Source organism: Gallus gallus, chromosome 4, assembly GCF_016699485.2.
Source record: "Gallus gallus isolate bGalGal1 chromosome 4, bGalGal1.mat.broiler.GRCg7b, whole genome shotgun sequence".
NCBI classification, from domain to species: domain Eukaryota; kingdom Metazoa; phylum Chordata; class Aves; order Galliformes; family Phasianidae; genus Gallus; species Gallus gallus.
This window is the reverse complement of record NC_052535.1, coordinates 32,653,584-32,676,734: the sequence shown is the minus strand read 5'-3', so window position 1 is coordinate 32,676,734 and position 23,151 is coordinate 32,653,584. Positions and strand designations below refer to the sequence as shown.

The following is a 23,151-nucleotide window of genomic DNA, read 5'->3' as shown; positions in this document are numbered from 1 at the left end:
TGTGATTGGTTCACTCACATAGCCAGTCCTCTTCTTCAGAGACTTCCAAATTGTCCAGACATATTTCTTTTCTTTTTTTTTTCTTTCCCCCACCCTGGAACTAATGATCTCTTCTCCTTACGCAGGAGATGTTCAAGGTGTTATTTCTCAACTGGAAAAAAAACTACTAGTTTGTGTTACTTTCTTGAGCGAACAAATGTCTCTTTTGTTAGACTCTTATTTCCTCTACTTAGTTTGCAAACAGCTCCTTTGCTCTGTGAAGGTTAAAACTCTCTCCTGTCGCTTTGATTCATTAGCACACTTTAGTGTGAAGCATCTCTTATGCTAGACCTTATTTTCTGTATCAGTCAGTGCACTAACAAACGTACTTGTGCTTGAGACTAGGCATGACAGTTATTATCCCCTTTGGGGTGATAATGGGTTTGGCATGGCAGGGGTTGAGGGATCAGCCTCCTAAGCATGCTGCAGCAATTATTCTTTCAGATTTTCAGTTGAAGAGACTCTTGGACATGATTAGTTTTAATTTTCTCAAGCACGGTTTTGTTGGTCATCTGAAGAACTAACTGCTGTATTCTTCAATGTTTATGCATCTGTAAACGAGCATTCAGACAGCATTTGGATATTAAAAACAAAAACAACACCAAACAACAACAACAAAAAGCCATCACATCAAGTTTCGTGGAAAGATGCCCTAATTAAATGTACAGAATACATTTCTTCCCCTTTGCCATCCTCCTTTTCAAATCCTATATATATATATAGTAATATACCCAGGAGAAGCAGAACTAATGACGTTCGTTATTCTCTAGCTTTTTCTTATGGGTAGGTTCTCTGCAGTCTGATGAGGAATGAAATGTCAACAAAATTCACCATATCAAAGGATTCTTATCCAATATTGGATCATTGGATGTTCCCTCCCTCCTCCCCCCCCCCCCCCCCTCTTGTAAAGGACATTTACAAGGTTTTCTGTCCTCTGCTGGGTTTATATATTATGTTTTGAGAAACTCCAATCTTCTGTTTAAAAAAAAAAAAAAAAAAGTATTGGTTAGAATTACTCAAAGAATTAAAGAATTCAGAAGTTACTGAGAGAGAGGAAGAAGAGGGCAGGCAGCATACCAGCCTAATATCCTTTGACAGTAAATATTCCATTAACCAACCAGAAAAATCCCCAAACCTCACCGTAAATAACCAGATATAACTGGTATTATTCTCCCAAAGCATAATATCCAGTAGTTTAAAATCTGGAATGCTGTAATCATCTGTATTTCTACAATATTTTTTTATAGAAGGAACTATACTATGAAAGTTTCAAGATCACCTGCTGTTGCTCCTCTTAAATTGCAAATATTACTTCTGACTGGTAATAGATGCAAATATTTTTTTAATATTGGAATCGTTGGCAATCAAACTAGTTGGCCAATTACTCACACGCCTTCCTAACAGAAAATAAGGGACAGGTGTAGGCTGCCCCATTCAATTGTCTTTCATTTGCAGTGGTGCGGTCACTCTCAAGGAATGAGTGTTAGAGAATGTGTTGCCATAGGAGCAACTACTGTGATGGAAAGTAGTTAGAAAAATATAGCTATTAATGAAAAAAATGGATGATAACTAGTACACTTAGCCTTTATGCATAATTGACCAAAAATGGCTCAGAAAAAAATATAGTAGTGTCCAAACTAGAACTGATTATTAACGGTCTGCTTCCCTTGTTACAGCCTCTCTGCCCCAGCCTACTGATAATACAGAACCCACACCTTAATCTTGGTTTGTAGGAGGAAAGAAAGTGTTTTCCATGTTTTTTGCTCTTATTTTTAGCAACCTGCCATTCTGGTTAAGTAGGTTTTGTAAAAGGGATTTTAGATGATTTATGTTCTGATGCTATTGTTTTGCTTCATAGCAGAAGCAGCTTTGTTAATGCATGAATTTGAACTATAGAAGACCATTCAGCCAGACTTGAAGCAACATTTGAAATGTGCTTAAAATTAGAAATTGTAGCCTGGATGTGTTTCAGAAATGGAAAAGTGATTTGAGGTGGGGCTCTTGACACTACATGATTATCTTGTGCTTGTGCGTGCACCAAGATGTTGTGTGACATACACAGCCATTTTACAAACAGTTTTTTATTTCACTGAGTTTTGTTTGATCATCTGCACGAGGATTTAAATTGCATCTTTTTATGTAACTGGAAACATATGAGCTTTGCTGCAACTTAATGAACAAGCAGAAGCTTTTTGGGAGAACTGTTTTAATGATTAAAAATTAATGTAAGCTTTTATTATTGGAGATGCTCATAATTTCAGAGTGTATGTATGTGACAAAGGTAGGTTTTGCTTTGGGGAATATGTCATTAATTTGTTGGTTCTATAAAAAAGCAAAATCATAAAAGGCTTTTGAGTGCCTGGGAATTCTTAAATGTTTTTTTATGTATAATGTTTCTAGTAACATCTGCTTTTAAATAGTAAATTAATATAGCAGTAACAAGAAGGTATTTATGCTGCATACAGTGTGCGTACAGGGATTGTACAATTACTCTGTTCTCAAATTTTCATAAATTCTGTCACTCTTGATGCAGAAGTGAACGCAACCTCAGACTAATTTTCACTTGGCTCTTACATGTTCTGAATGGCTATTCTAGATAGAGAAGAAAGGACTGATGTGTCCTCTCTTAAATGTCCTTTCAGAGCGCTATTTAGGTTTATACTCTTGCAAGTCCAAGGCAGCTTTCTGGTGGCTCTGCACTGTTTATTTTCTTCAATATTTTGAGGGGCATGGATGTGTTCAAACTATGGACTTGTTTGTATTTTTCTGATGATTGAACAGGATATTTGTAAAATATTAGAGTTCCACAAAGCAATAGTAAAACTGCTTTGCAGCTGTAATTCCAACACTTCACACATTGAGTAGTCAGATCCCGTGAAGGACTGTGTGTATCCCTGTAAGATGCATCTCTTTTTGATGTAAGAGAACTTCTCATATGCTAGGTTTATGAGGAGTGCAAATAGTAAAGCAAGCTTTCCTTCTCCTTTCCTGGCTATCTCAGAGTTCTCTACTATGGTACTATCTGGAACAATCACAGTTTACCCTGTGGTGCTTTATGAGAGATTTATGCCTAAACAGCTGTTGTAAACGTCGCCTACAAAGATATTGCAGTATTTTGACTGAAACTAATAATTGTTGAACATCAACAATACTAACCTAGGTTTTATCCATTTCTTGCTCTTTCTTACACGTGTATTTCTATTCCACCTTTTTTTTTCTCTTGCACTCTTTTTTTCCCTCCCTGTTTCAAGAAGATTCACTAAATAACTATTCAGCAGTTAGACATCAGAATAAAAAGATTTCTTGCTTAATCTCTGGTGGTGTTCTTATCCAGCGTAACAATAAAAATCAGAATATCTCATTTGTTTGGCTGTAATTCCATCACTTAGTGGTTTTAGCATGTCATTCCCGACCCAGCAAAGTATGCAAGTATATATTTAACTTCCCACATGGGTTCTGTCCCACTGCTTGTTTTCACTGGGCTGTTCAACTTTTCAAAGTTAATGACATGAAACAAACTGCTTTTGCGAAGGAGAAAGAGTTTGAGACACTGTCGTTACCCATAACTATTATGGTCAAACTCCTGTAGAATATGCATGTTCAGCCATGCAGGAAAAACACTTCATTGTTAAAGATCAGAAAAAGTTGAATAACATTTGTGTAAATAAAACAGTTGTTAATCTATCAAATGGGTGTGTGAGTCTCTCCAAAAGTAGAGAGCCTCTCTTTATTTCCACGGAAACTACAACAGATCAGAAAGCACGATTATGCTATTTGATAATGCAGATTCTCAGTTACAAAACACTTTTTCAACATAGTCACCACCATTATCTGTGCATTTTCACTAGCAATGAACAAGAGCCTACATGCTAAACTTTTAAAGTCTCTACCAGTGGAGGTGGCCCACTGTTAAGGTTGCTGCTACTGAAACTCACCACCCACTCCCTGCTGTGCTCACACCCACTGTTTGGTCTCCATCAATGCTAATCAAGTATTGTTAAATGCCAGTGAATTGCTTTTTTTTCCTACTTGGAGGAATTCAGGGGCACACCTTTGTTCCATAAGTGCTTCCATATTAGGTGCTGCTTTGTCAGACTGCCGACTCTCACATGGAGGGGGGAAAAAAAAAAAAAGTAACAGGATATTGCTGGGCAGGTTTAGCTTTCACTGCCATTCCACAACATCCACGTCTGATGTTATGTCAACATAATGGAATAGGAGGCATTACTTTTGGAGCAGCCCTCATAAATCACTGATTCATCAGCATTTCAGTTTTTATTAACAGAAAAAAAGCTAAACAGACACATGAGATGGTAACATAAGAAGACAAATGTGGGCCTTGTGTCTGCATACAGAGATTATGAAACAGAAATAGGAATAAAATTACTAGACAGTTATGTCTTTTAACCTCTGTTCATTATAATAGAGGTGAAAAGAAATTTAATTTATTTGTTTCATCAAAGAACTGAAAATGTCTTTTTGCTGCAGAAAAACAAGTATAAAGAAAAGTTTTGGATAGATCTATTTAGCGCGCAAAAAAACTAATGTAATCTAATGGTTGGAATTAAAAACAGGATAGAAGCATACATGAAATAGTGGCTTATTTAATATTAATATTGAGAGTAGTTGCCTACTTATTAAAACTACTTCAAGGGAAAACAACCTGCAGAATCTCCTTAAATCTTCAACAACAACCAAAACAAAAAGCTGGGGCATGTTTCTGAAAGCTATGCTATAGCTCAACCAGAAGGTTCACGCTTGATGGAGAAGTGAAATTATTTAGCCAAAAACATACATCATCAATTTTGAATAGAAGGTCAGAGTAGATACCAGAAAGGACAGTTATGACCCTTTAGATCTTTGGAATGTTCTTGTCCTAAGGAAAATCAGACTTTTCTAAACTTATTGGGTTTTTTGTGTAGAAGAAAACATTTGTCTCATTATGTTCCCTGATACAGTCAATGCAGTTTATAGCCACTCACATATGTACTAAACATGTTTTAGGTAGTTTGGAGGTTAACTATTAGTTTGGCAAGAGTGAGCGTTTTTGTAATTGCCTCAGCAGTGTTCTGCTCAGCTGGAAATATTTGTTTCTGTTGCATGCAGTGGGCTGCACTTAGCAAATTTCTATGTGATGTTTTGTTTGCCTCAAATGAAAAGGAAGCAGCAGCCAAGGTTTTCAACATTTTTTGTTTAGAAATAAATGAATAAAATGTTATTATACAAACTGATGTACTCTTTCATAGAGATGCTGAGAGCTTGTACTTGCCTTGAATTTTAGTAATGACTGTAGGCGCCTCTGTTACATCATGCCAACATTATATTTGTAGGTAGGTAGATATTGCATTGGCTAAATTTGACCATTCAGGATGTAAATTCAAAATAAAATATGAATGGTGCATTGGTTAAGAGGATATTGTTCTCAAAGGAGAAAATCCAGGCTGATCTACGTAATAATACAACTTGAAAGATTAATAAAATTATATAAACTTAAAGAATGTTAATGTAAGAGTATGCAGCATTTGGTAAAGATGACTGAGAAGGAAGGTTACGATTTTGAGTTTTTTTTATATAAATAACGAACACAGCTTTTGTATGGGAAAAAACCAGTAAATTATTTCTTATATGCCCCATTTGTATTAATAAAAGACTTTTGTTCTTATCTCCTGAAGATCTTTACTTGCTGAATTTGTCAATCTGCAGTAAGTGAAGTTGTATAGTAGTTGTTATGTAGTTATATGAAGCTGTTAGACTTTTTTCAAGAAGAGTTTGAAGTTACCGGTTGGTATCTGTGCTGAGTTTAGGCTATTGTGTAGTTTTTAGACTTAAGAGTTTTTGGCTGCCAAAAGGAGGAGTTCAACTAGGCTGTATCTGCAGAATCACATGAAAGGTTTATCTGGATTTGTTAACCCAGTATGGAATATCATAGAGCAAATGGGGAAATTGTGTGGCATTGCTAGGAGAGAGTTGACAAAGGTTTGGACTGATCCATAGGAGACCAACTTTCTTCTGATGCATAATAGCTATGTGCTTTCACTAGGTAAACTTCTAGTTGGCTTTGAGTGTTGCTTGTCTATGGCAGAATGTAGTTTTTAGCTTTGTTTGGAACAAATCCATCATCTCTGCAAATGCATAGTAAGTGCTAGTGTACAGTCATCTGCTGGGCTGGTTATTGGTTACATTTAGTGGATAGAAAGGAATATCTATGTAGAAAATAAGTGAAACAATTATTGCAGAGCATGCTTTCTTGAACAGAGTAGAGAACGACTAGTATTTTCCCAAGTTTGAACAGCTTAGCAGAAGGGATGGGTATTGCATATTCAATACCAGTAACAGGATGCTGTGTAAGTACATAGATACAGATCAGTAAATACATCTGTATTCATGATCTCCATATTTTTAGGAAGCTCTTAATTAAAAATGTTTACTTAAATACTTATTTGGTAGATTTGCAAGCGCTACTTTGGATCTTGGGGAAATATGAGTCAAATGTTTGGAATCTGCCCCAGTGTGATGACTATGACATTAGTTATGCAACGTTTCTTGTCACTGTAGGGGTTTTTTTTTAGCTTAACATTACCATAAGTTTTTAGAGATGGTGATGTTGGGGCTTCTTTTTTTCAGTTTAGCAACTATGTCTTAACTAGTTTATTTTCTCAATTTTTTTTTTTAAATCATGAAAAATTATGAAATTGAAGTTATATCATTCCAGCAGTGCCAGTTCTACAAGGTTGTGAAAGTAGAAGCATGTCACTAATGCTTACAGCCAAGCTGTAGGTTAGCTGATAACAGCTGCTCCCATCCCAAAAGTGACTTATTAAAAAATAGAAAAAAATAGGAAAAAATAGTTCTAAAACAGTTGCTTCTGTATAAGCCTCATCAAATACTAGGTGAAGTCATGCCTCAAATAACAAATTGTGCTTATTTCTTGTGTTAAGACTTTATGCATACAGATTCAGTGACTTAACTGGTTGAGATCGCGTGATCTGTCTCATTTAGATCTTACTCTGCAGTTTTCCTGGCCTTGTAGTGTGAGAAGCAGTGAACAAAAAACATTTCCATCTTCTGATGTTTTTCTGACTCTAGATTTCTTGTCACAAGTCCACAAGTGGACTTGCAGAATCATGAACAAGATAGGAAATGAGACAGCAGAGCAATAATGATCGTACTGCCAAACATACATATAGAAACAGATTGAGCTGAAGCTCAGATAAATAACTTCTGTGTGATAAAATCGACATTCTATGCATTAGAATCCATCCTGCATAATAAAGCCTGCCTTTCTAAAGAAAGGATCTTGCTAAAAGGATCTCACTAGAATCTGAACTTGATGAAATGTGTTTTAGGTTATAAGTGCAAGGAAACCAAGTGATTTTATGTTCTGCTCCTGTGCTAGTGATGGAAAGCCTTTAAAAAAAAAAAAAGTTAGGATAGGTTAAGAATAGATATTTTACAAAACTATCTAGCAGTAAAGAATTTGTATTGGTTATCTTTGAGTAATCCTATGGAAATATTCACCTTTCAAACTGTATAGCTCCTGTATAGTCAGTTTTAACTTTATGAATCCCAATGTAACTAATTAAAAAGGAAATGTTTTTAGTAACAATATGTGAACTTGCAGAATAATTGGGTTGTAATTCAACCTGTTATATCTGCTGCCATTCATAAACTCAAGGTTTATGAAGGTCTCAGAAATCTCAGATTGAATTGTAGCTTTGTTCTGTGTATAACCTGAAACAATGTGTATCTCAGCATTTTGTTTGTGAGACTGAGGATATTTTATATTATCTTTATTTTATAATATCCTTAGAATATTACTTAAATGTATACTTAACATAAAATTCCAATTTTGTATTTGGAGAAAAAAACTATACTGCAGAAGCGCAATTCACATTTCTTTTGATTTGGACTTCATATTGGTTACATTAGTGCTTTCACTCTGGATGTTTATAGGCGTAAGCTGCTTACTTTTCTTTAGCATGTGTTGTGTGTATTTGAAAGATTTTAATATATTTCTGTATTTTAAATAAAACAAATTACTGTTTATGATATTTACATTTTGTTTGGTTCTTGACTTAGTTTACTACTGAAATACAGTTTTACTGGTTGCCAGAAGATTACCCTTCAACCTTATTTATAACATTTACTTAACACAGTCAAGTCAGTGTTAGAGAACAGAGCTCAATGCATTTATATATATACATTTATATATATACAGTATTGTTTTTGGATTTCGTTCTCTTAAGGCAGCTTTTAAATATTTTCTGTCCACAGGTTGTTGAGTCAGAATATGAAGGACCATTTGGTCAGAGTGGCTAATGAAGCAGAATTTATCTTGAGCAGACAACGGGCAGAAGATATTAACCGACATGCTGAATTTGAGGTAAGAAATGAGTTTTTTTTTTTTTTTTTTTAAACAAAACAAAAAACACAACAAAAAACATACATTACTGTATGTTTGCTGTAACAAACATACAGTAATGGAGTATCATAATCATAGAATCACAGAACTGCTCAGATTGGGAAACGCTTTCAAGGTCATCAAGTCCAACCACAACCTAACCATCCTACTCTAACTCTAACAACCCTCCACAAAATCATGTCCCTGAGCGCTGCATCCAGCATGTTTTTAAACACGTTCAGGGATGGTGATTCAACCTCCTCTCTGGGGAGCCTGTTCCAGTGCTTAACAGCTTTGCAGGCCCAGGCAATTCCATTTTAAAAGATGGTTAGCAGTCCTAGTGGGTTTTGATAGCTTACCACTAACTGGTGGGAAAGCCAGGATGTGCAGAGCAGCTCAGAATCTGCAAATCATGGTTTGTGGAGGAAGAAATTGTATCATACCAATGCTCTTCTCTTCCTTGAAGCAAATATAACTATATATGTTAAAGCTGTTTAGAATCACTGTCAAGGTACAACTGTGGAAGGACAAAAACAAATCCAAGTACCCCCACTCCCTCCAGTCTTACTGAAGATGGATGATAACGGCCTATTAAGCACAAGACAAGAGATTACTTTTTTTTCTTTTTCTATAGCTTGCTGTTTCACTTGATCCATCTCTTTTTACTTATATTTTGCATGCTTCAGTGTGGTTTGTTATGTTTTTGTATTTTCTTAATCACTTAAGGGATTCTAAAGTAAAATATAGAGCTTGGTTTTTATAGACTTGTAATAAACATACAAAACTTTTTTTCAGAATCACATTAGTCATACCTCCAATTTTGGATCTCAGTTACTTCATTTAGCTCCTTTCTGTGTACTGTAATTACTGGGATGTTTTAATGGAAATGAAGTTAAATCTCACTAAATTCGCTAATACTCTGCTTAAAAAGTACTTAGTCTTTCTTCTGACATGTGATACTACTTGTGGTTTTGTTTTTAAAATGAAGCATTAAGGGATTGAAGGCACATTTATGTTTAACGTATTCCTAAACTGTTTTCCTCTTAAATCTTTTCTTGAAAAAATACTCCCCAAAGATGAAAGCATATTTGTCTTAGACAGTGCTTATGTTCTAAAGGTCATCTATGTTGGCCCCCAGATTCAAGCTGTGCGTTGTTTAATAACATATCTGCACTTCATCTAGAGCTAGTTACCCCCTCCTGCAAACAGAGATGTTGTAAGATATCTACAGTACCATTTTGCGGTGGTGAAATAGCAGGCGTGTTTCATTTATTACATCAAGGGTTTGGCGACAGTCCTGTGGAGATGAAAAGTACATCTTTTTACTTCATTCCCTAATAATCATTGGACTTGGACATGCTTCACATCTTTTGCTCTGGATTTAGGCAGAAACTCCCTGAATGATAAACAGCTCACTTTTTTCCTTCAGATGCAAACCATAAACAGAGGTGTGTGTGTATGTCGGAAACGTGTGGAATATAGGACTCTGTCATGTAAATACAGACTATGAATGAATACAGTACCTCAGTGGCAACTTCATTATTATAACCTTATTTCAGTGTTGGATCACCTTTTTATAATCTCTACAGGAAATTTACACTGTCACATCTTTAATACAGCTCTGAGTTTTGCTGTAATTTAATTATCTAGGACAATATGATGGATCAAGCAAAGTGTTCAGCTCCTCAGGCTGAACTTAGACAGGAAATAGCATACTAAAATAGCAGATTGTTTATTGAGTTTAGTCTTGTTACTGTGTTGGAAAAAAGAAGATCTCGCATCATTTCTGCAGGTGTGTAAAAATCTAGATATACAACTGTATGATTCTACCAAATGCTTCAGTGGTGGTGTCATGTGAAGTTATCATTATTAAGATCTGTGGCAGACTTAACATTACGGTGATATGTGGGTTGTTTTTGTGTGCACATGTGTGTGTGTTAAGGTGAGCTGTTAGTTACATTCATTAGAATTTTCAGGTATCATATCAATAGTCAGAAGTTTCTACATACCATATTGTATCTATGGGTTGGTCTAGTTTTCATTCTTCCTACCTAGTGTGCTTAGCTTGTTTTAGCGCGGTGGTACGCTTTAGCCATCGTGATCCTTTTAAAACGATGCTGAGGTGTAATTTCCCTACTCTCTATTGCATCCAGAAATAGACATTGTCACTTGGTTTGATTGAAGCCATTCCATGACTTAATGAGAGCAGGCCTATGCTGTGTTGGGATTCAGACTTGTAATGTGGATGGTAGGTATGGGATGTTGATGTCTGCATTTCCTAACGCTCATGTCATTTTTTGTACTGTTAATATCTAAGGCGAGGAATTTCCCTGCTCTCAGAGTTGAAAAAAGTGAGCAGAAAGGATTAAATGGATTAAATATTTTTTGGGGAAACAGTGTGATACTATAACACTTAGCCCTGAAGAATGATATATACAGATTTCATTTGAACACACTTCGTGATTGTGGTAATTGCTAGTTGGAAAGATGCAACCTGTTTACAAATGCTTAGGATTAATGTTGGTTCAGATCAGAAGCAAGCTTTGCCACCTGTGCAGTGGGAGAAAAGAAATGAGTCTTGGTGAGTGAAGGACAGCTAAGAAATATGGTAAGAACTGTTGTCCATTTGTTTGTTTTTACTTGCATTTCTGATGTTTCAGATCACCTACAAAATACGGTCTGGTAACACTGGGTCAGCAAAAATCCAACTCCCAAATTTCTTTTTCAAGATCTGTAGTGTGCTTGCTGCTATATCATTGTAATTCTCATGTTTCTAAAAGTCATGACAAAGATGATTCTTGCCATATATATATATCAGATTTTGAACAAGTATTTATCAGAGTTTTTTAGAAATGTTACTCTTTCTGTACTTAATCTTTGAAAATAGTTTTTCACCAGTGTGCATACTGCCAAAAAGCAATTATGTGAATAGGGCATAATTGTGAAGCAAGGGATATTTTTCTCTGCTAAGATTGGTCTTATAAAACTCTAGTGAAGAAACGTGACTAAATTTTTAAGCTTGAGTATCTGATTGCAACTGTTTATGTTCTGTTTGAAAATTCTCCAGTAATGTATTTATGCTGACTGACGGAGTGGCAAATATACAAAAAAGTTGATGATTTTTTGGCAGTGTTGAAGCCTATTCTCAAATTCTCTATCAAAACTGAAAGCAAAGCCACTTATTTTTTGCTGTTCTCAGGACTGTATTTAGCCAATGGATTAAAACAAATACAAATATTTGCCATAACTTAAGCTTACTATAATTTAAGTTTCATGTCAAATACTGTTATGGTTTGAAACACAGCACAGATAAGATGATCACCTTGAAGACACATGTTTAACTCATTTGTGAAAAGCTGTTTTCAAGGATGAATGTGAGCCATTTCTAATCTTCATGTTCTGGCACAGATTATCCTTCTGATTCTGTGAATGACTTGATTTCATTTCACAAATCATAAAATCTTTTTGGTGCTGCTTATCCCGGGCTGCATGCCACAAGTTAAACATGGGTGATCTGTACCCTTCCAAAAGTGTAGGATGACCAAAGCCACCAGAAGAGTCTCCAAAAAAAGAGTTTTTAGCATACTATTTAAGTTTGAGCTATTACTTCAAATATAGAGGAAACTCTGAGTGCCTAGGTGAGATAGGTCTAGATTGAAGAAATTTGAATAGAAATCATTGTGTCTATCCCCGTGTCTCTTCTTGGCAGATCTTTCTCTTTAAGGAACTTAGTGTCTTGAATAGCAATAACATCTGCGCATCCGCTTCCATCTCTGTTAGCAAGAAGGGCATCTGTCATATGTGGATATTTTTCTTTTCCTTCCTTTTGGTGGGAGTCTGTCTCCATTTGCATTGCAGAGTTCCTTTGCTTCTGCAGTCCTGCACTCTAGAAGCTTCTTCAAATAAGAAATTCTCATCTTCTCTCAAGTAAGATGCAATCTCCTGCCCTCTCTCCTGAGCTCTTGGCTTATAGCTCAGCAGTCTGGACAAAGACAAGTCATTGTCTTGACTGCCTAGTGGCACATTATTTTGTAGGAGATAATATAAGTAGCTTAGTGAATTATGAGCATGCCAATTATGATATCTGTCTTCTAAGCTAGCATTACATAAAAGAAAGAAAATAGACAGTATTTTGGAGTTGGCTGTGAGAGGATCACCTTAAGCTGAATTGAGTTAAAGGGCAGTCTTATTTCCTTTACTTTTCTGATCTTCTCTTCACCTGCATTTTGACTGTTACCTCTGTAAGTAAGTCTACGAATGTAGACATAGGAGGAGGTCACAGAGGGAGCTGAGATACTTAAAATTTTACAATACTATTAAATCTTGAACATGCCTGATGAAGCAATATTGCACACATTTCTTTAAGGAGGTGGCAGCAAGGCACAGGTTTTTACGGTGAATGGGAAAATGGGCACATTTCTAACGTAAGTTATAGTCTTACTTATAGTCTTACACTTAAAACCTTAAATTTTGCACAGTGTCCCTGGGATTTACATGCACGGTTCTCTTAGGCATTTTCTTACTCTGAGTTTTAGTAGAGCTGAAAATGCTGAAGAATAACCTATTTATGCCTGAATTCTAACAACTTATTTCATGTTACCACCTAGCCTGCTTTCTATAAATGACCTTGAAAAATCTGGTGATTTGCACTGTGTCTTAGATTATGCGTGCAGCCTGCTGCAGTATGGTCTACGAGAATAATTGGATTTACTGTGAGGAGGGGGAGGGAATTTTTGTGCTCTAATTGACTTTATTTTATAATTTATGACAGGTGCACCCATTGCCTTGGATATGCCTCCTGTCTTATATAAATCTCTTCATGTATTTACGTGTGAATATACATATTTATAGAATTTAAAATATGTAAACTGGCAAGTGTTTTAGGCCTAGTATGTTCAGGCATCTTTCTGGAAGGGGTTTAATTTGCTGTTGTATGGTGCTACTGAATTTTGACCAAGACTGGTAATACCACATCTCAGTGCTTGTGTATTTGTGATGAGTATTCTCCCAGCAATGTTTTTCTTCTCCCCTCAAAGATTTGCATGAAGAAACTATTCCAAACCATTCATAGTGCAGCAAATCTTGTGTGTGGAAGAGCACTGAATTTTCTGAAAATGTTCCAAACCAGGCAAAGATTCTTTGCTCTGAGTTTGTGAGGAGCAGTGACAAAATTGGTGATTTTTTTCATTAAAATTTAACTGCTTTCATAGTTTACAAACTAACCACCTCCTCATAGCATCAATTTTTAAATATTGCACTGTTCTCTTCACTGCTTAGTTTTACTTGTTTCAAATTTTCGTTGTCTGTAGAAATATTAAGTGTTAGCATTCTTGTTTATTGGTCATTTCTGTTGATTAACTGAGAATTTCACATGACTTTCTCTTTGCATTTGTTATAAATCATTCTAGGCGGCTAGCTTCTCTGCATGATTTCTCTTCAATAATTAAATCTAGCGTTTCCAGCTGCTGTAAAATTTGTTGCCTTTTTCTGTTCAGTTATATTTTTTCATGCGGAAGAGTTACATTCTTCCTCATAGTTTGAATTCTTATTCAGTATCAATTTATAGACTGTGGTATAGCTGTAATAAACTGGATGTTTTACTTTATGGCTCATGCTGAGAAAAGAATCTCAATACATGTATTGCTTTGACAGAGGTAAGATGCCAGGCATGGGAAGTGCTCTGCTAGGGACTTTGTTGGAGATATCTGGCTTATTTTTTTTCCTTTCAGAAAACAACATGCAATGTTTCAGTTGACTGGTAATCTTGTGTGTCCTGCACCTTTTCCCTTTGGTATACTAAGCATTGAATGTTAGATGATTAGAGGAAGTAATGAATTATTGCAAATCAGTTGTGGCAGAGCATCCATAAGTCAGTGCTTGAGAGGTGTTTAAAGAATTATGAAAAGGTACGTGGTGTATTTATAAATTCTGTATATGATAGGTAGTTACTCTGGCAAAGAAAGTAAGTTTTAATCCTTGACTGGGTCCCTATTCTTCATAAAATTTTCTGGTGTTTTTCATAAAGGCTGTTTTGTTATAAAGCTCATGTATCAAATACCATTTTCGTGACTCTTGCAACATCATTTTATATGAAGTGTTACTCAACACACTTAATGACAGTGACCTTGTTCATTAGAAAAATAATATTTTGGAATGCTTTCAATTGGTATTCGGTCTACTAGGGTGCATTATCAGCAATGAACCTTTACAGAACTTATGAAGATAATAGGCTAGTTGGAGGCTTCCTGTAGTAATGTAACCAAAAGTTACCACACTTGATTTTCAGAACCTTAAGGAGTTACAGATGTGTCCTCGCACAAAAACACAGCATTACAGATTTCTTTTTAAAAGGCTTAACTCTATCTTAAACTTATATTTTTAAACAAATACTACCCTTTGCATTGAGCTGGTTAGGCATTATACCACCATCTGCTGCAGAAGGAAGACTAATTTTTACTTGATTTTTTAAACATATTTTTAAGGTAATATAAAATTTGGAAGCTCTTCAACAGTGCTGAGCATAGAAGATTTTTTCTTCCATTGCAGGATTAACCATTTTTGCGCTGCTGGAACATGTTGGCAAGTTCCAAACTGGAAAACTTAAATTTCTCATATTCCTGAGATGGGAATTTTTCTTGTTTTTTTGTTTCAAAAGATACTGTAATGAGAAATTCACTTTGCACTTGAACATCATAGCATGTTTCCTGGGCTCTGAAAACTGTGAGGATAAAGTATTGCTTGGTTATAAAAGCAAGTGGTTTCTTTTACAGCATATTTTAATAAGGGATGAGAAGAGAAAGAGTGAAAGCTTGCACTGGTGCGCTGACATATCTTTTTTGTTTTACCCCACATTTAAATCAAGATACAATACAGTATGTCTGAGCAGTATCAAAGATATTTTTGTTTCCGAAACAGCTTGAAACAGAAACATTATTTTAGAACTGCTCTATTCACAAGAAATGATGTTGCTTTCCTTACAGTTTTTGGGTATTTTTGGCAAGTAATGCAAACTGTGTGAGACGTGAGGAGACTGTGAAAAGACATTAAATTAAGTTTAATTGTGTTATTTTACTGCTTAGTGAATGTTACAAATGTAGAAGCTACGCATTTATTCAGCTAAGCAAGAATAAACATCTACAGTTCATTCTTTTTAGCACTTCAGTTTTTATAGGAATTGTTTGTTTTGCTTAACATTTTAAAAGAATAATTAAATAGTAAAAAGTGCTTATGGAAATGAGTTGCTAGAAATTATTTAATTAATTAAATATTTCTAACTCAGCAGTTGCATCTGCTGGAAAAAAAAAAGGATGAAATAATTACAGGATTTTTCAAATCTATTGAATATGGAAAAAAAAAGATTTATAACCATAGCCATGTCATATAATAACCTTCTGGTTTCTGATGCAAATGAAGTTTATTGCTAGTGATACGTAGTTCTTAGTAATATCACATTGAAACTCTTCCACATTTTATAATCTATGCTATGTTTCATTTCAGTGTAATCTGAAAATTATTCAGGCATGTCATGTGGTTATGAGTCTGTTTTCCATACATTGTTTTACAGTATTAACTGCATGAGTTTTCAACTTCTTTTAATGACCTTTTACATACGTATTACATCTACTTATTTCTCATCTGCTGTCAATGATCAACCTTCCTTTGTTTTAAAAACTTTCTTACCCGCCCCACCCCCTCAAATGAACATACTGATACAGGTGATTATTTTCATAAGAGATTATTGCTGAGTTTAATTAATCTATTCTTCTTAGTCCTGCAAGAGTTAACAGAACATGATCCAGAGATCTTCTTGTGCATCTGTAGGCTCTGGAAACCTTAAATAAATAAATAAATCTCTGACAGAAGGAGCTGAAGACTCAATTCTTGTGACCACTTCTGTTTCACAATTTTGCCATGCATTGGAAGACAGTGGGGTAATTAGAAAAAGGGAGAGTAGTGTTACATGCTTCTGCTGTTCTCTGCCCTCTGAGGTTTTGGTTTGATATTAGGAGGAAGTTTTTCACACAGAGGGTGGTGACATACTGAAACAGGTTGCCCAAGTAGGTCGTGGATGCCCCATCCCTGGCGGCATTCAAGTCCGGGCTGGATGTGGCTCTGGGCAGCCTGGTCTGCTGGTTGGCGACCCTGCACATAGCAGGGGGGTTGAAACTAGATGGTCATTGTGGTCCTTTTCAACCCAGGCCATTCTATGATTCGCTGATTTCTTTTGAACTTTTGCTGCAGCTGTGCATCTTAAATGCTGGTTTTCTTTTTCTTAAAAAAAAAAAGTATATACATTCTGAAATACATAATTACAAGTCTAACAGGTCTTTTTAAATTAATTGCCTAGCTAGCTAGATACCACACAAAATCCAGAGTAACCATTGTCACATGCTTAAAAGACTCGTGAACATAAACAATGTCTAAGTAGTACTTTATTAGAAATGGTTTTGTTTTTGTTCTGTAATTGTAAATTTTAAATAAAAATTTCAAACTTGCTATTTAAAATTTTTGGATGAATAATTCTCAGAGTAAAATTATACTCAGTAAGAAAGGAGTAAATTTCATCTATAGTGTGTAACATTTCCTCCTCAGCGGTGATGTAACAAGTTACTTTAGGAGCGTGGTTGGAAAACAAGCACAAAGTTATGTATGACTGCTCTCTTACTAATATGTGCAGGTTTTGCACACATATGTTCCACTTATCACAGATCATTCTTTGTGAAGTCTGACTTGTTATGGGAATTGCTCAAATAATCAAACATCTTATTAGCTCATTTTAGAATCAAATATTCTGCCAGTTTTCTGGAATAGGAAACAATTTGGCAGTAAGCTTTGAATGACTTCGCTTAGAGCACTGAAAATCCAAAGTCATTTATGATGTTAATACAGTCCATTTGGAAATTCTATGCCTTTTTTTATTCATCTGCACTAATAATTTTCCTCCTCTCCTTCACAAATGAACTGCTTCTTTACACTGTAGAGTATCTGTAGTGAGCTGTGACGAAAGTCCATCAAACTCAGTATTTTGTTTCTAACAGAGTTGAATAGCAGATACCTAGTGTAAGAACGGTGCAGTTATCAAAGGGTGTTTCCTCAGTTTTACCAGATGGCAGGGGTCACATTTTAGACAACAATTTGCTTGGATTTCATGTATTGTTCTTTCTCATGGTCACTGTATTAGCATTTTTCATGTTTGGTTCTTGTTTTCACTACCCTGAATTACTTAGAACTATCAGGAAAATTTGGCACCTCTTTCACTCTCCAGACATTTCTAAATATAGTTAATGGCACAGTGGGATTCAACTGGTGATTTCCCTCCTTTTTGAAAACTGTTCTTTTTTGTTTGTTTGTTTCCTATGTCTTAATAAGTTTTTTGTTTGTTTGTTTGTTTTTTATCCACATAAGGGTGTTCCCTCTACTGTACCTTGACTTTCTTTAAATATCTTCTTGGCATTTAAGCAGTAGACTTTATGAATTGGATCTTTCTTGTCAGCATCCCCTGTGACTCATTCAAGGAAATCTAATGAAACGTGACTCCCATTTACAAAAGCCGCGATGACTCTTGCCAATGTGTTTATTTCATTGTTTGCCTTTTTGAACACATCCACCAATTTGTCTTTTATAGATTTCGGAGTTACTACCTTCTAGTTCCCTGCTGTCCTCTGGAATCCATTTAGCACATTTAATTTTTCTGGCACTGAGGCAACCTGAAGAAGAAAGCTGTAGCTAGTGGCTCGTCTGCTTTCATACCCAGGTTCTTCTGCGTTGTCTGGCTGAATACTGTCTAGCAAGTGACAGTTGGTCACTTGCTGATTGTCTAGTGTAACTCATCTACTAGCACATCTCTGTGATGGTCTTGTGTTCCAAGAGCTCTTTTTATCCTTTGATCATCTATTAGCTCTACAGATACTTTAGCAGGCTTACTGTTCCTGTTTTGTTTGAAAAATAATTTATTACTGCCTTTCATGCCTTTACACAAGTATTCCTCAAACTAATTTGGCCTGCTTCTTTCTCCTTTTAAGCCTAACATGCCATAGTTTGACATATTTTTCTATTTTCCTTGTTTGAACAGACTTCTTGAAGAATAACATTTTCTTACAGCCTTCCTTTCTCTGCATTTTAACTATTCCAGCATTTTTGGTCTTCTAAAAAGCTTTTTGATGGGAGCCATACACTTCCTTTGAAGCCCATAATATTGTACCTTTTTATACAGGTTTTTGTGCTGTCTAAAAATCGTTTTCGATGTTTGTCTGTATCCTTTTATGCTCATGATATGAAAGCTAAGCTAGCTAGCTTCAAATTAGATGTTCCCATCAGGAATGTTGTTGTTCTCATCCATTCATGAAAAATAAATCAGTAGTGTTTACCTTATTTATTATTCATGTACAGACGTTATGGAAGCTCAAGCCAGGCAGTGATTCTAAAATGCTGAGACATAAGCAATACAAATGTATGTAGAGTATAAATTTCTGGCATTAACTAAGCAGATATCCTGTTGTTCTTATTTGTAGAATTTCTTCTAGAAGTTCTGACCAAAGATAACTTGCATTACTTATATACCTTCTAAACAGCAGTGTTAGGATTTGTTCAGCTTTCCAGAAGAAACACAGGTGCCAGTATATATTTCTCCTGTGTGCTTTATCATAGATTGGTTTGATCTAAACAAAAATACATTATGTTAAAACAATTCTGATGCTGATGCTGACAAGGTCACAAAGAAATCTTGAGGATCAGAATACCCATAAGTGATTTTACTTGCTATTCCAATTGGTAGATTGGACTTGCGCACTCTGCTCTACTGTAAACTTCTTTAAATTTCCTGTTATGTGTGTTCAACGTATATTTCTTTGTTGTTATCTTTTGGCTTCAGTAGTCTTTTTGTTCTTTAGCTGTCCTTATTTATACTTTTTTAATGTATTATTTATCACATCTTCAGTTTGCTAGTCCAAGCAAATTTTATTCTTTTAAGTTTGTCTAAAATAGTGTGTGCATTCTCTAGTAGTTCTACTCAGTGTCTGTCCTTGGAAGATTAATTCCTGCTGGAACATGCATGAGTAAGATTAAATGCACTCAATTGAGCCTATTATCCTATCTCAAACAGTTGATACTTAAGGACGAGTTTACTAAAAGTGCAAACTTAGTAGCATTTTTCCTGAATGCACTTTCACACTTGAGCCATTCAGCAACTTCTAATTCCTGCTGTGCCAGTAATAACAGCCTTGTGCTCCATACCCCTTAAGGGATAATTTCCCTATTTGCATGATAAATTCATGTAGACTTCATTGTGGCAACTTCCTGTAGCAAAGAATTTCACTGAGTTATCTGCAAGTCTTACTGGCCTCTTAGTTTCGTACTTCTGTTAGAAAATGCCTTTTCTGTTGCAGGGACTATAGCTGATGTGGAGGCAGACAACCAATATTTCTGTTCACTCTGCTGTTGTTTTTAACAGAATAAAGCTGTTTGCTAAGAGCTGATGGCTTCACACAAGCCCTATCACTTACACATTTATTGTTGGAATAATAGTTGGAAAGCTGACTCTAACTGTATACTACAAGTGTTAATGGCATGTCAGTGGCTTCAGGGATGAAGTTCAGATGTTCCTTTGCTTCATCATATATATGTATATATATGCTGATATATATATCCTTATAAAACACATAAACCTATAATGCTGTCTGCACAGACCATTCATCTCTCTTCAGTGTTGTCTGAGTAATACAATCTGCTGCTGGAATTAGTGTGTGCTAGTCATGGTATACAGATTCAGCAGACCTGTGGTATTTTGAATTGGTAGGTTTTTTCAGATTCAACAGGATTGCTTGCCCCAAAATCTTACCAGCCCCTTGGGAAACTTTTACGTACTGCCTATTCAGTATGCACTTGCCCTCTCTTTGGCCTGTAGCTTCTCCATCTCTCCATCCAGTCTTATAATTAGCTGTAGAACATATTCACGCAAACTCGCTTAGAAAGGCTCCTATATATCACATGATTAACAGAATTCTTCTGTCCCTCTGGAGTCTCCTTTTTCTTCTAAACCTTTAAAAAGCTTAGTGTTAACGTTGTTATTTCATGTATGGCAGTGATTCCAAAATGTTTCTCAGTTCTTTTGTTTTGTCTGGTAGAAGACCCAAAATGGCACACAGCATTTCATATGTTTTGCCCATTCTCTCTTCTTAGTGGTTCCTTTTTTTTTTTATTTGATTCCTCTGTGTTTGTTTGTTACCCCATACCAAGCTGATGTTTTCATAAAACTCTCTCTCATGATCCTGAAATCTTATTATTGCAATATAAGAGGAGTGAAGATAAAAATGAACTGAGAGCCCATCATTTTATATCTAAAATCAGATACTCTCATAAATTTCTTTTACCTATGCTGAAGTTTCTGTACTGTTTAGTTACTGTGATGACTTGATCTTCCAATATCCCGCTCCACTTTCTCATAGCTCTTTTTTATGATTTTACAAACCTGAAGAAATTAGTATCAGCAACAACCTTTTTTTCACTTCATTATTCACTCATTCTTAAGATTGTTTTTATCATTTATATTATGCAACCTGAAAGCAGCAGCAACTGGTAAGTATTGTACAACTAATATTAAAATTTTACTAGAACCTTACTCTTAATTTCTGTGCTCTCCTTCTCTTTTGGGAAGTAACTGTTCTGATTCTTGTTATGTACCCTTCTTTTGGCTACTTTGTGTTTTGCTTCTTTTTTGTAATGTTGATCAAGGTTATATCTTCCTAAAGTTTTAATGATGTGTTCACTGAATATAGTTTGCTCACATTGTTGAAGAATTTGCACTTATGATGTTTTTAAGACCTTTACTGAAATAGATTTTTGGAGTATGCTTTTGCTGTTGTTTAGAAAGTTAAGGTGAAAATATGAATGTTCAAACCCTTGTGGGTGGAAAAAAAAAGTCAAATACAACATTTCTGGTTATTATATTCTTACAGGAACCTGGAAGTACCCTGACATTCTGCATCATTCTTTGTTTATGCTGAAACAGAATGGTGAATCAAACAGTTTATCATAGCATTAAGCTCCATATAAAATATTTTCAACCAGTCCTTATAATTCTGGAATTACTGGGAGCATTTGTGCCTTTAGATTCTTCCATCGAGACACAGGGAAGTGAATTATTGAAAAGATAAAAATAAATTTGTTTGCTTTCTGTCAGAGTTCATATCCACAGCCAACCTTGATAGAGGACCAGAATGATTTAGACAAGTTTGCTTTGGAGATTCATAACATATGCTTGCTGGACAGAATTGAGTTATCTCTGCTCTGGAGAGTAAGTTATTGTAGCAGGAGCTGACAGAGATGAAGATAACTGAGGGAAATTCAATTACCTTTTAGTGTTTTCCTTCTAATAGGATTCTTAATGTGAAAAAGATCCTTAGATGATGCGCCTGTGTTGCTTTGTGAAATCTGCTTTGATACCTGCATCCAGAATAAAGTGAAGTCTTCTTTTCAGGCCTTCATTAAGGATGAAATATGCATCTGCTTGCTAAATGGGTGTTAACTTTTCATCCAATATATTGCCATTTATAGCCTTGAAATATTTGACAGTGTTCTGGCAGTAGCTTTGGATATTCTCTTAAATACAATGTCACTTGCTTTTATAGTTTTTATGTGAGAAGCTTGTTTATACTGGGAATGACAATAGATTTCAAAAAAATGTAGAATATTTTCCCTCTGTTTTAGTTCAGTTTAATTTCTGTGTGTTTAGTTTTTCCCTTCGCCTGGCAAAACCACTTGAAATACAAATACAAATACACAATACTTGAACTGCAATACTTGAACTACAAATACAAATACAATACAAATACAAACACTGCTTATGATTGACGTGAGTTCATGTTGTTGGGTTAAAATGAGCCAACTTGACTGAATTTCATGTGACACCTTAGAAGTTCTGAAATTGCCCGTGTAGATTGCTGTGTATAGATACTAGGATGTTAATGTAAAAATGTCTATTTTTTCTAATGACTGATGTTTAAAATGAAAATTTAGAAGGAAATCTATGAAGCCATCTCATTCTGTAGTTGTTTGTTTGAAAATTCACTGTATACGTTTGCATACCTGCAACATGCTTTTTTTTAACTGACCCGTTGAAGTACTGCATGTAGCTGAATATTAGGTGTGTCTGCAGCCTCCTACATACATATTTTAATACTCTGAACCTTAACGGCTTTGGAATATAAGGTTCCTTTTTATCTGATGGATTTAGTCCAACTATTTGCATGCTGGTGTTGCAATAAAGCAAAGAGAGAGTAAGTGTCTTCATGTAGATTTACAATTCCAAAACCAGATTAGAATGTACGTAAAAGCTATAGCATACCTGACCTGTAGAAGTTTCAGACTCATTAACTCATGTTGATCTATATAAGGTATTGATACACTTGTTAGCTTGTTTATAAGCAACTGGTAGTATGTTTGGTCTCATCTTGGTGTTGAAACAATCTCCTCATTTACTTATGAATGATAAAGTTTGATTGATATGGGTTTACTTTTTTATAAGTGTGAAGGTGGCTAATCGATTTTGGTGGCAACATGGGAGGTAGGATTACCAGTAGAATCCAAAGGTATTTAAGATAAATGTTTTCAATATTACTTTTATTTCTTAATCACTTAGATTATTTCCTCTTCTGTTTATTTGAATATTATTGAAGACAAAGTGGTCTAGTTTGTCCTGAATTGCTATGTCTTCA

General features: G+C 35.3%; 1 protein-coding gene across 3 annotated transcripts in view; it reads left to right on the top strand.

Moving 5' to 3' along the window:
* Positions 1–23,151, top strand: part of LRBA (LPS responsive beige-like anchor protein) — a 372,868-nt gene that overhangs the window by 118,211 nt on the left and 231,506 nt on the right. For all 3 annotated transcript variants that reach the window (XM_040699152.2, XM_040699153.2, XM_015276673.4), the window contains exon 36: positions 8,314–8,422. In XM_040699152.2, the coding sequence (XP_040555086.1) occupies positions 8,314–8,422 (109 nt within the window). The remainder of the gene's footprint in view (positions 1–8,313; positions 8,423–23,151) is intronic.